At 34.7% G+C, this 14,892-nt stretch overlaps 1 protein-coding gene across 10 annotated transcripts in view; it reads right to left on the bottom strand.

The window, feature by feature from the left end:
* The window catches only part of DGKB (diacylglycerol kinase beta), a 750,184-nt gene that overhangs the window by 183,132 nt on the left and 552,160 nt on the right, over nt 1-14,892 (bottom strand). For all 10 annotated transcript variants that reach the window (XM_040472539.1, XM_040472542.1, XM_040472540.1 and 7 more), the window contains one exon: nt 13,298-13,493. In XM_040472539.1, the coding sequence (XP_040328473.1) occupies nt 13,298-13,493 (196 nt within the window). The remainder of the gene's footprint in view (nt 1-13,297; nt 13,494-14,892) is intronic.

Genomic DNA, 14,892 nt, shown 5'->3' with positions numbered 1-14,892 from the left:
ATTTCGTCACTGGATTATTTGTTTTGGGATGTTGAATTTGGTAAGTTCTTTATAGATTTTGATTACTAACCCTTTATCTGATTTGCAAATATCTTCTCCCATTTTGTTAACTGCACAGCTAATTCAACTTTTAAGCCTAAACTCATGCATTTACTTTATTTTTGTTTGCAATATTTTGGATAACTGCATAGTTTCTTGACTTGCAAAAGAAGTTAAATTTCAGGATGTACCATAAGTCTACCTTACCATAGTCACTCCCTTCCTCAAGAATGAAATCAACTGTTATATTTCCTTGTTAATTGCTGACTGCTGTATGAACATTCGGATGAAAAGTTTACAAAGGTAAGATATATAAAATATTCAGAAACCAAAGAGCAAAAATGAAAAAAACAAAAAATGCAACAGAAATCTAAACTAATCTATTTTAACATGACAAATAAGATAAAGACCTTATAGAATTAGAAGAAATGGGTTTCATTAATAAAAAGACAGAACACATACTGATGAAGAAGTTAGAAATAATACCTAACTACAATAATGTACAAAACCTCAGACTCAAAACAGCACTGCTTATATGTTAGCATATATTAGTAACACCGTTTCATATCTCTGGGAGTTACTCAAATCCTACAACACATTTAAAATTGCTATTTCAATATGATACAATTACTATCTTTTAAAAATCACACGACATTTTCTATACTTTTATACTAGGTAAAAGATGAATTGACTGCTTTCCTTGCTACCCACTTGGCACACTAAATATCCTGGTACTTCCATTCTAGGGAGTGGCAGGGCAATGTTAAAAAAAAATACTACAATGTGGGGCACCTGAGTGGCTCAGTCTGATAAGCATCTGACTCTTAGTTTGGCTCAGGTCACAATCTCATGGTTCGTGGGTTTAAACCCTGCAATGGACTCTGCACTGACAGAGTGGAGCCTATCTGGGATTCTATCTCATCCCTCTCTCTGTGCTCTACCCTGCTTGTGCTATCAAGATAAAAAAAACTTTAAAAACTTAAAAAAAAAACAACACAATGTAAGGGCTCTGAGGGAAGAAAGTGCTTATAATCAACTATAGAAAGCTTGGCAAAACTATCAATGACTAATATATGATTTCGTTACTGCTTAATTATTTACCAAAGAGATTTAAGAGTTAGAAGTTTCACAGCACCAACATGTTTAAATATGAAGTGACTTGTGTCATCTATTTTTTTTTTTATTGAAGTCACGTTTTTGTGCACATGACTCTCTTTTTAATTTTGAAAAGACATTTAATCACAGATCCCATGAACCTTTCTTGCAGGAAATTTAATAACTAAATGTTCTTTGGTATTTGTTCATTTTTTTTCTCCCTTACTCTTTGTCTAACAAGATACTCTGAAAATGTGAACGCCACAGACTTAGAAAGGAAATGTCTTATGTAGTTTTTGGAGGGAGAGATATATATTCTCAAGCATCATCAGTAGGGGATAAGTCAGTATGCTAAGGACTTTAACTATCAGAAAAGACATGAATTTAAATCAATATGAAGAAAAAAGATTCTTAATTTTTTTTTGTTATTCAATATGTTGAAAATGCTATGGTTTTCTCAGCCACAGAAATTGAGTTCTACAAATAGCAGCAGATTATTTTATTAAATCAGAACTAAATTACTAATTTCAGTATTAATGGTTAGCTTTGACATGTTTAAAAAGGGTAGAAGGTACTTAATAGACCTGTCTTCCACCCTGAAATGAACAACTGTTCAGGGAAATGTAAGTGTTCAAAGATACATTTTCTTTCAGCCAATCTGTGAAATATAATATAATTATTCTCTTTTAATGAATCTCTCAACAAGGAGCAATCTTTCAGAGCTTGAACAGGTAAAATATAATGATAATGGGAGAAGCTTTGTAAATAAAAGGATGAAATGAGATTGTTATTTTATGCCATATTACGGGATAATTAGAATAACAAACAGTGCAGCATTCATCAGGCATTTGAACTTTCTAAAAAAATTCCCTAGGGCTCATTTAAATTGGTCATATTTATCCACGGAGATTTTTAGTCTTATTTCAAATGACTGTCACCTTATAACATTGAGGCCTCAATCTTTACCTTACTCTGATTAATGGTTGTACTTGTACAGCAGCCAACAGATGCTGCCTGAAAGAGACACCAAGAAACCCCTGAATTTATAAATCTACAGTTTACCAAGAAAAAAACAATAGAACTATTTTTGTTAAGCCTGGAGAATAATTATCCAGAATGGAGGGAATGATGATCTTTATGAATCTCTATCAATTTCCAAACAGTTGGCTGGATATTGTCCAACAAACTACAAGTGATATGTTAACTACTTCTATATAATAAAAACCTTATTCATGAAAACTAAATTCATGGCAATGGAACTCTAGTGGTTGGTTGCCTTGGTTGTCTCAAATTCACATGGCTCAAAGCTAATTAAGTAGGTGGTGGAATCTGACTCTTTTCAAGAAAGAGGTATTGGGGCACCTGGGTGGCTCAGTCAGTTAAGCATCCAACTCTTGACTTTGGTTCAGGTCATGATCTCATGGTTCGTGAGTTCCAGGGCCCATTGGGCTTCGTGTTGATAGTGAGGAGCCTGCTTGGGATTCTCTTTCTCCTCTCTCTGTCTCTGTCTCACTCCCTCTAAAAATAAATAAATAAACTTAAAAAAAAAAAAAAAAGAAGTCTCTTTGCTCCCTAATGGACTCCCAATGGCACCCTTTGGTAGTTAGACAAATGACTGCAAACAGAATCAGGTGATAGATTGTTGTGGTTTCCTCACATCCATTAAGGTAACTAGAAGAAAATACTTATAAATGAAAGAGAGGTGAAATAAAAGTCTAATATCTCTCCTGGTATGACTTGAAATCTTTAAATAAGACGTCATTCCACAAGATGGTGCAATTGAAGTTTCACCCTCAAGGAGATTAGTTTTTCTTTGTTATTATTTCCTATCTTGATGGAAGAGAGAACAGTTTTTAATACCAACAGAATAAAAAGGAACTGGGACTCATGTTTAACAATTTTTGTAGTGGGTTTCATGTCGTTTTGAAAGTTCTTTCATGTTTACTATTTTTTTAATCCTCCCTAACTTCTTGTCATATCTTGATTATAGGAAAAATTATTTTAAGCTTCCCGGGGCACATCTATTACATGAGCTTTAAATTACCATCCTCAAATGGCAAGATTACAGTAGAGTTTTCCATTTAGGAAATTTATAAGAATGATCTCATATTTGGGAGCTTTAGGTGACTATGATTTGAAACCAAGATCTACAAGTGTTATTCAATTAGTTGAGGCTTATATAATCAGTCAATATTTATTTAACTTGGAAATATATTTTATATTTTCACCACTGCATAAGTTAAATTTACTTAGACTTATAATGCATCCTTAGCCTGGGTGGAGGACCTGCCATTGTTTTCTACGGACTCAGGATTGAATACTATGTCACAGAAACACGTCAGGTAGTCGTTTTATCACTGATGTTAGACACCAACATCATAGAGAAAATGATCCATTAAAGCGTTTATATTTTCCATCTTTCTCTGAAGTCACAATTAAAATCAATAGCTGGAAAAGCAGAAGGGGAACAACTGGAAATAAAGAAGACAAGTCGGAGAAGGTAACAGCTGAGTTTTAATTCAAACCCGCAAATAAACAAATCCCTTTCCTTCTGCTTTTGCATTGACTAGATTGATTGCCAGATCATATATTTTTCAAAATGCAACTGCTACAAAAATCTAATTTGTTCCAAGTTTTCCCAGACTCATTGTGTTGAAGCAAATTACTCCTTGTTCTGCCTTTCCTACCTCTGTGTTACTTGGATTTTCTCCATTTTCCTATTTCAGTTTGTTTTTAAGAATAAGCTCTTAATAGTAATGATCTCATTTATGTATTAGAAAGTACCACTTCCCTGTTTAAATTATTACTTATCTGTTGTATCAAAATGATTTCGTGGACTTACCATTTTACTATAAGAAGTTCTAGAATTATCTATCGTGCATGTCAGATTTTATTCCCAGAATTATACTATGTGCCAGACTTTGTTTCTAGAATACTGTGTGTCAGGTTTTGAAAATTTGACTGTTGAACATGGGAGAAAGGGCAATAATGCTAGTTCGAAAGACTGCCAACTGATGTTTCAATTGTTCATAAATAATAATTTACTCATATTTATGGTTTTTGTTTTCCAAATTTCTATGAGGCTAGCACATTCTCTGTACTTTTATAGTGCCATGACAAATAGAAATTTTATAAATGCTTCTTCATAATATATATGCTTTTATAGGACAGCTAGGTCAAAGATATGAATACCCAGTCTTATATTGTGAAAATACATTTCTACTTTTACATGTAAGAAATATGCTTTATAATTCCTTAAGTTTTTATTACTGTTTTATAAACTTTAAAAGCATGCCTTTCATAAAAATATAGAGAGCTATCATATAGGATATCTAGGTGTATGATTCAATATTCAGCTGTAAACAGAAACTTCGAGATTTAGATAGTTTTACTAAATATGTGATATTATTTACATTACCCACTGCTGGAGGCAGTTTAAAAATATACAATTAGGAACTCATTTGAGACATCTCCTTAAAGGTTACTAGATAGCAAATGTTTGGATCTATTTTCAACGAATAAAATTATCATGGAATCAGTATATGTTTTTTTTGTGAAATGTAATATCTCAAATGCCATAATCTTTTTTCCACAATTTTAAGATCCAGGTAAAATAATGCAGCATAAAATCCTTTCTTGTTTCTAAATTTAATTGATTTAATCACTGGATTTAAATGCTTGGAAATTGTTCTGCTTGCCGATGTTTGAATGCCAAATACATCATCTACAGTTCTAAAATGAATGTTGCAGTTTATATTTAGACAACTTAAAACATTGCCTTCTAAATTACCCCAAATAACCCACAGAAATGTCTAGAAAAACTGATAATAATGGATGTCAAATGTCCTTACCATCAGCTTTCAGATAAGTATAACCTGTACAAGGCATAGAAAGTATTAGGGTCTTACGATGTAAATGCCTGTGCAGTTGCCCAGGCGATACAATGCACAGCACACACAGATTAATCTCAACTCTTTCAGAGCCTATGATCCCCATTTTAAAGATGGAGACACAAGAGCCAATAATCTTATTTATCTTCAGAGGCAAAATAAATTCAAGTTTTGCTGCTTTCAGAGATACCAATTTGCTTATTCTCTTTGATCAGTTTGGTTTGGATTGATTTCTTCTTCTTCTTCCTACTTCCTGGGAGTTTTCAAAAACAAAACAATAAAGACATCTGATATAGAGAGATTCCTTGATAGTCAGGTGCACAGTCTCTCTTCTCTGGCTTCTAAGAAGAATCAGGGTTATAGTCTTTCCTAGCACAGAGCACACACATCACACATAGGGTGGGCTGGGAGTGTATGTAGTGTAAAGTCCATAGAAGAGCTTACTCTTGGGGGACTGATACATAGTAAACTTTAAGCAAGATGATGAAAAAGAGGAAGAATGTTTACACTAAGTGTCCAAAATTAGAGCTGTGTGAATGACAGGAAGAGAGGAGACCTGTAACTTCTAAACTTCAGTCTTTCTTGTCCCACCTTCACAATATTTGCCTTACTCAAATACCTCCTATATTATTATTCAGTTTTGGTTTTTACCCTATTTTTGCTCAAACAGATTTACTTCAAGAATAAAACTGAGGTTAAAATTGTAAGTTAAAAAAAAGCAGCATCCCTTACCATAAACAACTATAACAATAGATATAAAAACTACTAAACTTTAAAATATCCATCTGCATACAGCTTGAACCATTTTGATTTTCCATCAGCGGAATGCATGCTGCAATCCTGGGAAATGCCGCCCAAATAAAAGAATCCGCATTGTTGAATGGGAATGAAATCACTGAAAATTTCTTGGATAATATCACATGCCAATTAGTTCATAAAATAAACTTCTGGGGGTGCCTGGGTGGCTCAGTCGGTTAGGCGTCCGACTTTGGCTCAGGTCATGATCTCGCACTTTGTGAGTTCAAGCCCGTGTTAGGCTCTGTGCTGACAGCTCGGAGCCTAGAGCCTACTTCAGGTTCTGTGTCTCCCTCTCCCTCTGCCCCTGCCGTGCTCTTTCTCTGTCTTTCAATAATAAATAAACATTTAATTTTTTTTTTAAATAAACTTCCATATGACTGGTACATGGATACTTGTATCCACATGTGTGGTGAACAGTCACCTGGCTGATGAGGTTTCAAGCAGGAAGTCCCAGCGGCTCCCCACAGTGTTTCCAGTAGCTTCTGGCAAATGTTTAAAACTCTTTGGCTTGAATTACTTTGGCTGAGTGGTTTCAAACCTTTTAAAGCAGTCAACCTTTTTTTTTTTTTAATTTTATTCAGATTAAGCAACATTTTAAAGATCAGGAAATGGAAGAGAAAATTTAGATTTTATTTGTACAAATATATTTTAGAGGTTCACTTTGAATAGTCAATCCATGAGAATAATGGACTCTTTCTGATCAACAGTTGCAGTATCACAGTCATCTTATTTTCACTGATTTCTGCATTTTGTTTCAGTTGTGTGGCATTGAAAATATCCTGAACCAAACAGCATGTGACGGTAAATGCTAGGAATGTTTTGCAACCTACGTGGTGGCCTTATACCATTTCTGGGAAGTGAAATAGTTGGACTTGTACCTTCAAAGCTAAGACCAATAGCATAGCTGAAAACTGGTCACATTACCTGACATGTCCTCACTGTTTGGCTAAAAAATACTTAGAAAGATGTTTTTTAGGATACATGGACCCCTATGATTACAGCAGTGTTATTTACAAAAGCCAAGATATGGAAGCAGCCCAGGTGTCCAATGATTGATGAATGGATAAATAAAATGTGATATATAGAGAAAATGCAATATTATTCAGTCACTAAAAAGGAGGAAATTTTGCTATTGGCAATGGCATGGATGGAGCTAGAGAGGTTATAACACTAAGTGAAATAGGTTAGTCAGAGAAAAACATACCATAAGATAACACACATATGTGGAAACTAAAAACAAATGAGCAAAGGGGGAAAAAAGAGAGAGACAAACTAAGAAACAGACTCTTAACTATGGAGCACAAACTGATGGTTACTAGAAGGGGGGTGCATGGGGGATGGGTTAAATAGGTGACAAGGATTAAGGAGTGCACCTGCTGTGATGAGTACCAGGAGATGCATGGAACTGTTGAATCACTACACTGTGTACCTAAAACTAATATAACACTGTATATTAACTAACTGGAATTAAAATAAAGACTTACAAAGTAAAATACTAGTGAAGATAACTGACTGAAACACAAAAAAGAAAGCATAAATAATTTATAAGATATTCACATTATAGATTACTTTGTAGCCACAAAATATAAATGATTAAAATGAGGGGCGCCTGGGTGGCTCCATCGGTTAAGCGTCCGACTTCAGCTCAGGTCATGATCTCACTGTCTTCATGAGTTTGAGCCCTACGTCAGGCTCTGTGCTGATGGCTCAGAGCCTGGAGCACACTTCAGATTCTGTGTCTCCCTCTCTCTCTGCCCCTCCCCTGCTCATGCTCTGTCTCTGTCTCTGTCTCTGTCTCTGTCTCAAAAAATAAGTAAACACATTAAAATTTTTTTAAATAAATGAATAAAATGATATTCTGCCATGGAATGATTCCTAAGATATATAATCAAAAAAAAGGCAAGTATCAGAACAATGTATATGGTACAATCTCACTTATGTGCACACAAAATAGAGTCTGTGAACATGTGTGGTATACAAGAACATGGCTGGTAGAAAAAGGCAGAGAGTCCATATTCTAAACCTGGAGTCCATATTCTAAACCTTACTTCTGTAAGGGCCAGACAAATATTTTCAACTTTGTGGCCACCCAGTCTTTAAGAAACAACTATTTAACTATACTGCTGTAACACGAAAGCTATTATAGACAATTATAGCAGGAATACAACTGAAAGGACATGGCTGTGTTCCTGTAAAACTTCGTCTGCAAAAATTCTGTATGATTGATTTGGCCCCTAGGCCAGAGTTTGCCAACCCTAGTCGTTTTTTACTCTGTTTGCAGAGTAAGAAGTGAATTATTGCTAAAATCATTTACAAAAAAACATACTAGTGTATTATATATATTTAAAAAATATTAACAGGGGCGCCTGGGTGGCGCAGTCGGTTAAGCGTCCGACTTCAGCCAGGTCACGATCTCGCGGTCCGTGAGTTCGAGCCCCGCGTTGGGCTCTGGGCTGATGGCTCAGAGCCTGGAGCCTGTTTCCGATTCTGTGTCTCCCTCTCTCTCTGCCCCTCGCCCGTTCATGCTCTGTCTCTCTCTGTCCCAAAAATAAATAAATGTTGAAAAAAAAAATTGTAAAAAAAAAAAAATAAAAAATATTAACAAACAGTGCCTAATCCAAAAAAACACAGTTTTTCAACTTTGTCAATCCAAATTACTGTAAGATGCTACTTGTTATTTGGTTTAGATGTTCACTGGAAGTTTGTTAGTCAAATTCATGTTACCCTGCATACTTAGCTGAAATTTTGTTTCAATTTCATTGCAGGCTCTTTGGTTGCAGTTGTGAGCATGTTTATACCACAAATCTCTGATAAAAGCGCACTTGATGTTTAAGCTACTACAAGCCTAGTGTCTTTGTGATGTACTTAATGCAATTTCTTTATGACAAAAATGCTTCCTAAAAATTCATTTCCATTTTCATTTAAAATAGTATCATTATCACTTTGTTTTCACTTCCATTGATTGTTATGTACCATTTATTGCTTATGCCAAGTAAAACTACCGAAGTTTGTGGGCCTTTTAATTGAATGTGATCATATACACTGTGGTGGTAATGTACCCTTATGTGCAATTATCCTATTAAATATACAAAGACATTAAGAGAGAGACAGCATATGAGCCGGGGAGAGGGGCAGAGGGAGGGAAAGAATCTCGAGCAGTATCCAAGCTCAGCACAGAGCCTGACATAGGGCCTGATCCCATGGCCCTGGGATCATGACCTGAGCTGAAACCAAGAATCAGACGCACAGCTGACCAAGCCACCCACATGGCCCATTACATACATTTTTTTAAGTGACCGTTACAAAACTACAGCTTTTCCAATTAATGGCACAGTTTTTACTTTTTTTATCTGTGCATACACACACACGTACACACACACACGTGTGTGTGTACGTGTGTGTGTGTGCGTGTGTGTGTAGATATGTATATCTGTCTTTTTATCTATCTACTGAGAAGGAAGAGGAGGATAAGAAACAGGAGGAGGAGAGGAAGTTATTTTGTGGTAGCAGAATTTAATGATTTTAGAGTCATTAATATGACAAAATGTTTTATAGAACACACCTTACCGTGTTTTCATTATAGTTTTTTTTCTTATATTTCCAAAATATGGCAATAATTGGTTTGAACCAAGGTTTCACAGAACCTCTGAAAAATTACAGTTATAACTCAATGGAACAAAGTTTGAAAAATAATGGTTTAGCTGAAGGCCTTTATTTCTTTTAAAATGCAAATACCTCTACTTTCATCTGCAATCAGTCATTTCTACATTAATGTGAGTGAATTTATTAGACATCCTTCTGAGGCTTGGATTTACTTCAGAAGAGAAGGAAGCAAAGATAAACTCAGTAACTGAAAGTAGTGGGGAAGACTGAGTTAATATTAGGGGTAGGCGCAGTGAAGAACTACTTGGCCTACTTTACAATTTTGCTTAAAGACCGTGGTGTCCATACATAACATGCTTACTTATATTTCCAAAAACAAAACACAAAAGACAAACCCACAAAGAAAATATCTACTGAGCTGGATGAGTGTGAATATGTTTCAGAATTGCATCCAACTGTTCTAAAATGTTCTGCTGGAACAATAATGTAATTAAATGAATTACTTATAATTTTGATCAACTTGAATTAAACCAAGCATAAAATTTCCAACCAGTGAAATTATTAACTGAAGATACTCTGATCCTATGTTGTGAGTGTCCTCAAAGATTGCAAGCAAATTAATTGTGCAGGAGTCCCAGATCACAGGCAGCATAACATAGATGAGGATTTAATGCTCTAAAACCTGGTCCCATACCTTTGGTTTATGGCAGTTTCAAAATGAATAAAAAATAAGTAAACTCTTTCTTAATTTAAACCCTTCTACCAGATAAAATAATCTTTCTTTATTATAAGAATCTAGATACGTATGCTGCCTCTACTCTCCGTCCCCATCAAAAGCATTCTTACACATTATGAAAACAAACATCCTTCCAATATACTGTTAGTTTAAATTATAAACTTTTTGCAGAGGCATATCAGAAAAGTTGTTTGTTAATATTTCAAGAAGGTACTTCCTAAAAAGGAAGTTATAGTACTAAATTTTTTTTTTAGTTCTTTACTTACATATTTTCTAAGAGTAAAAATATTAACTTGGATCTGGGCTAAAGAAATGTATTCAACTAGAATTACATTTTTCATATTTCACGCTAAAGTCAACACTTATAATCATTTTATGTGAAATTGAAAATATATTTAGATTTAAAATATCGATTGACCTAACATTTAACACTATTGTTTTTGTGTCAAGATACTAAAAACAAAATCAAATGATAGAAATATGTACCACTTAGAACAGGGGTCTACTAAGTGATAACTTTCACTTCTTGAGTATTGAGTACAACATTTACTGTTGTACTGTAAATTGCAGAATAAATCTGCAATCAAATCTTAGAGGCATTTTGAAATACTTCTAGCTATTTTGTTGTCAAATATATCAAAATGGAAAAAAAATCTAGGTAAAGTTAATAAAAAGGAAATACAGGTTAGTATAGTATTTAATATTCGGCTGATAAGGTCATTTTTAATAAGGGAATTGTTCTTGTCTGAAGATTAAGCTCAAACAACTTAGCATCATCGGTTTCAAGAGAAGGAACAAAAAAGTTGAGCCAAATCGGTTATGAACATACTTTGGTTACTGCTCGTACAATGACCTTCGAAAACACTGATTTCCGCTGTTTTTCCCTTTGTGGTGAGAAAAAATGTATTTGAAGTCACAAACCCTACAGGTTTGTAGTTTCTTCTTTCCCGAACTTACGAAAACTTGGCCCTAATAGTTCCACAACAGTAAGAAGGCAGTGGGAAGAAAGAAGTTCTTGTACAGTTAATGGGCAATGACAGTCTCTGGCAGTATTTCTGGCTGATTTTTCTGTGCTTTATTTCAGGTGTGTATCCTGATAAAAAGCATACAGAGGGGCGAGAGTGAGGCCAGCAGAGGCCAGGGAGGCCAGCGCAATAGGGGTTGTATAGACACTCGTCCCGGTCGAGCACAGTCACGAGTTTGACAAACTTTAACAGCTCGAGAGGTGAATGTAGCTGGCAGCCGAACACTGAGAATAATTCAGATTTCTATCTGGAATATCAACACGCAAAGGACATGCCAAGTATTGGTATGTAGTAACCACATAAATATTAGAAATTATTATAAGTATTACATATATAACTTTTTAAAATTATATGGATTATATTACCAATATATATGTACTCAGTGCTTCCCTAGAAAAAGAAGCAGAGATTTTTAAGTCTGATCTTAGTACGGTCCTTGAACTAATTTTAATACGTAGGAGATTTTTTACTAATTTTCTTAGAATATTAACCTTATATTTAAATATAAATACAATATTAATGTCAACAACCCGTAGGGAAATAATTATATCTAATTCCCTTCATTTTATGATTCATATGGTACAAACCTAGTCACTTCTTCTATATGTGTCTCCTCCAAAAAAACACTTTTCTCTATGTTTTCATATAGTTATATTAACTCTGAGTATGAAGCATTTATATTAACTTGGTGTATATTTGCTTGTACTAGATTACATGACTCTTCAGAATTTACCTCTTTAGGATTACCTACATGTTTAAGGGGCTTCAAAAGCTTTTGTCATTGACAGGTTGTAATAAGCACTCCTTTCAAGAGAATAGTACCTAATATTTTCTCTGTTAATCTTTGTCACCCTCATGGTCACCATATTCCATATAACATAAGTAACTGCCAGGTACCGAAACTTGAATCAGATACCCGAAGACAGGGAAAGATAACGCTATTTCCTGCCACCATAAAGCCTTCCAACCATCTTCACATGTTACTGTGTTACTTATTTTTAAAATATATTTATTTATTTTACTTGGGTCTATAAGCCTGTAACCTCTCCATATTCTGCCTTTGCTACACTGAGCAAGCCAGTATGCTTTCTGATGGCCATCTGAATGCCATCAATGGTATTAATTAGATTCTGGAAAGTCAAAGAAATGAACAAAATTACTGAAGCACGATTATGAGAATACTACCAATTTAGTATCTTTGTCTATAAAATCTATCAACAAGAATTAGTTGTCTTGTCCCACAAGACATTACCACGAAATTGAAAATTCTGATCCACAGCTATTCTACCCCATTTTTTTAAGTCTTTTACGATCTGTTTCCCAGGTCTCCCAATTGTTGTCACAAAATTTCTGGAAAAATAACAGCAGCTAACCAAAATTTTTTGTGGGATATTTAAACATGTCATTAGAGAGCAACACCTAAATGTAAGATAGCTTGGATGTCATAGCCTGACTGAACAAAACCAAAAATAAAAAATCTTGTAACACAACGTTAGAAAAGCCTTAACAAGGCTCTTGTTATAACAACTCAAACACCTTGACTAAGATGATCACATTTCAGAACTTAATGTGCAATATATCCTATAATCTTATCCACTTAATACCCACATGTATTCAATTTTCTGCGGGGAAGGAGAATAAAAAAAATGAGATCAAAGAAGGAAAAAAAATCCATGAAAAACACAACCAGTGTATATGTGATTTTAGAATACATTATAACTTAATTACACATACATATCTGATAGTATGAAAAATATAACTGCATATTTCTTAAGTGCATATAATCTTATCCACTTAATACCACTTAATTATATGCACTTAAGTACATATAATCTTATCCACTTAATACCCACATGTATTCAATTTTCTGCAGGGAAGGAGAATAAAAAAATGAGATCAAAGAAGGAAAAAAAATCCATGAAAAATACAACCAGTGTATATGCGATTTTAGAATATATTATAACTTAATTACACATACATATCTGATAGTATGAAAAATATAACTGCATATATACGTAGACTATAGTGCAATGGAAAAGTCTTTAATTTTAACGTAGCCTCAAAAGCAGGTTAAGAAGCAAGTTAACACAATTAAAAGAGAGAAAACTAACCTTGACTTGCAAACTTCAACTCCTTAGCATCTGTGAGTGTAGTCCTTTTGTCAGACCCTTTTTTCTCTATTCGGCGGTGGCTTCGTCTTTTCTTAGACTCTCCCCAAAGATTGGATCCACCATGCATGCTCGGTATATTCAAAATAGCAATTCCTTCCAGAGAGATGTTTATTAAATCTATTTGTACTCCATCACACTGATCAGTAAAAAGAACAAAGAAAAAAAAACAGTAAGATATTTGATCATCCTTTCCTTGACTTCTTTTGCACTTCCTTATCTTTCAATAGCAGCTTTTAAGTCCACAATCTTGTCGTATTTAAATAAACCACTCAAGAACACTTAAATGACTACGCTAAATGTCAATATGAAAGGTAAAGGAGACATTAACATTAACCAGCTATCAATTAAACATATCTTTAAACATGATCAAATTAAATCATCAGTCTATCTTTAGAGAAACCCATTGGGAAGGACACACATTAGTGTCTGTGTGTCCAGCTAGAAATTTCCGACGTGTTGCAAAGAAGTTGAGTCTAGGAAACCTGGTCAACACTCAGGCAGAAAATTTTTTTAAATGTTTATTTATTTTTGAGAGAAAGAGAGAGAGAGACAGAACATAAATGGGGTAAGTGCAGAGAGAGAGGGAGACACAGAATCCGAAGCAGGCTCCAGACTCTGAGCTGCAGCACAGAGCCCCATGTGGGACTTGAACTCACGAGTCAGGCAGAACTTTTTGTGACTGCCTCCTACTTAGAACACGCTGCAAGCCACTACTGAAGGAAAATAAGGAAACAATTCACATTTGTGATCTCACTTGGTTGATCAGAGAAAGAAGCAGCTTAATAGACTTTGGGGGGGAAAAAAGTAAAAAAAAAAAAAAAACAGCAGTTCAGAGACCTGAATTATGTCACAGGGGCCAAGGATGATTTCTGGCACTAGATTAAGTTCCAAGCACAGTGTCAAAAGGCAATGAGAGGCACTGTTGTCCGAAGGAATATGGAAGAGCAGGACCAGGCAGGCTGAGTGAGAGCAATGCCAAGAACAGCAGTAAAAGCAATCTCCAACCCACCATTACTTTATAGCTGCTTTAACAACAAATGGAAGAATAAAAATAATTAATCAGCCACAGTTTTTTGTTCACCTGGTGACAAAACAACCCTTTTGATTATGAAAAATATGAAACTTGCTAACAGACCAGGCTCTGTGATATTCAGAGTGGTCACTTTTTAATTCTTTGATTTTTCTGTTCATTTTTACTGAGGGACACGTGTGGAGAGTGGCAAGGCCATGCTGTATTTTTGGAATTATTATTTATTTGTTCGTTCACTTTGAGGTTTCTAAAATGGCACTTACTGTGAATTTATCCCAGATACTGTTTTCCCTTCATCAGCTGATATGAGCTGATATGAGAAGAGATGCAAATATGTAACACTTTGTTTTACAAAGAACTTTGTTAGGGATATGCATTTCATAAACTGAAGTCTATCTGCAGTGGGGCTGTTTTATTTGCCACCTTTTATTTCAGAAACAAACAAACAACACTGATACTGACTTCATCTGTCTCTCATGGAAAGGATGAATTTTTGAACCTAGAA

This window comes from Herpailurus yagouaroundi, unplaced genomic scaffold, assembly GCF_014898765.1.
Source record: "Herpailurus yagouaroundi ecotype Mexico unplaced genomic scaffold, PumYag 100, whole genome shotgun sequence".
NCBI lineage: Eukaryota > Metazoa > Chordata > Mammalia > Carnivora > Felidae > Herpailurus > Herpailurus yagouaroundi.
This window is presented reverse-complemented; position numbering and strand designations above follow the sequence as displayed.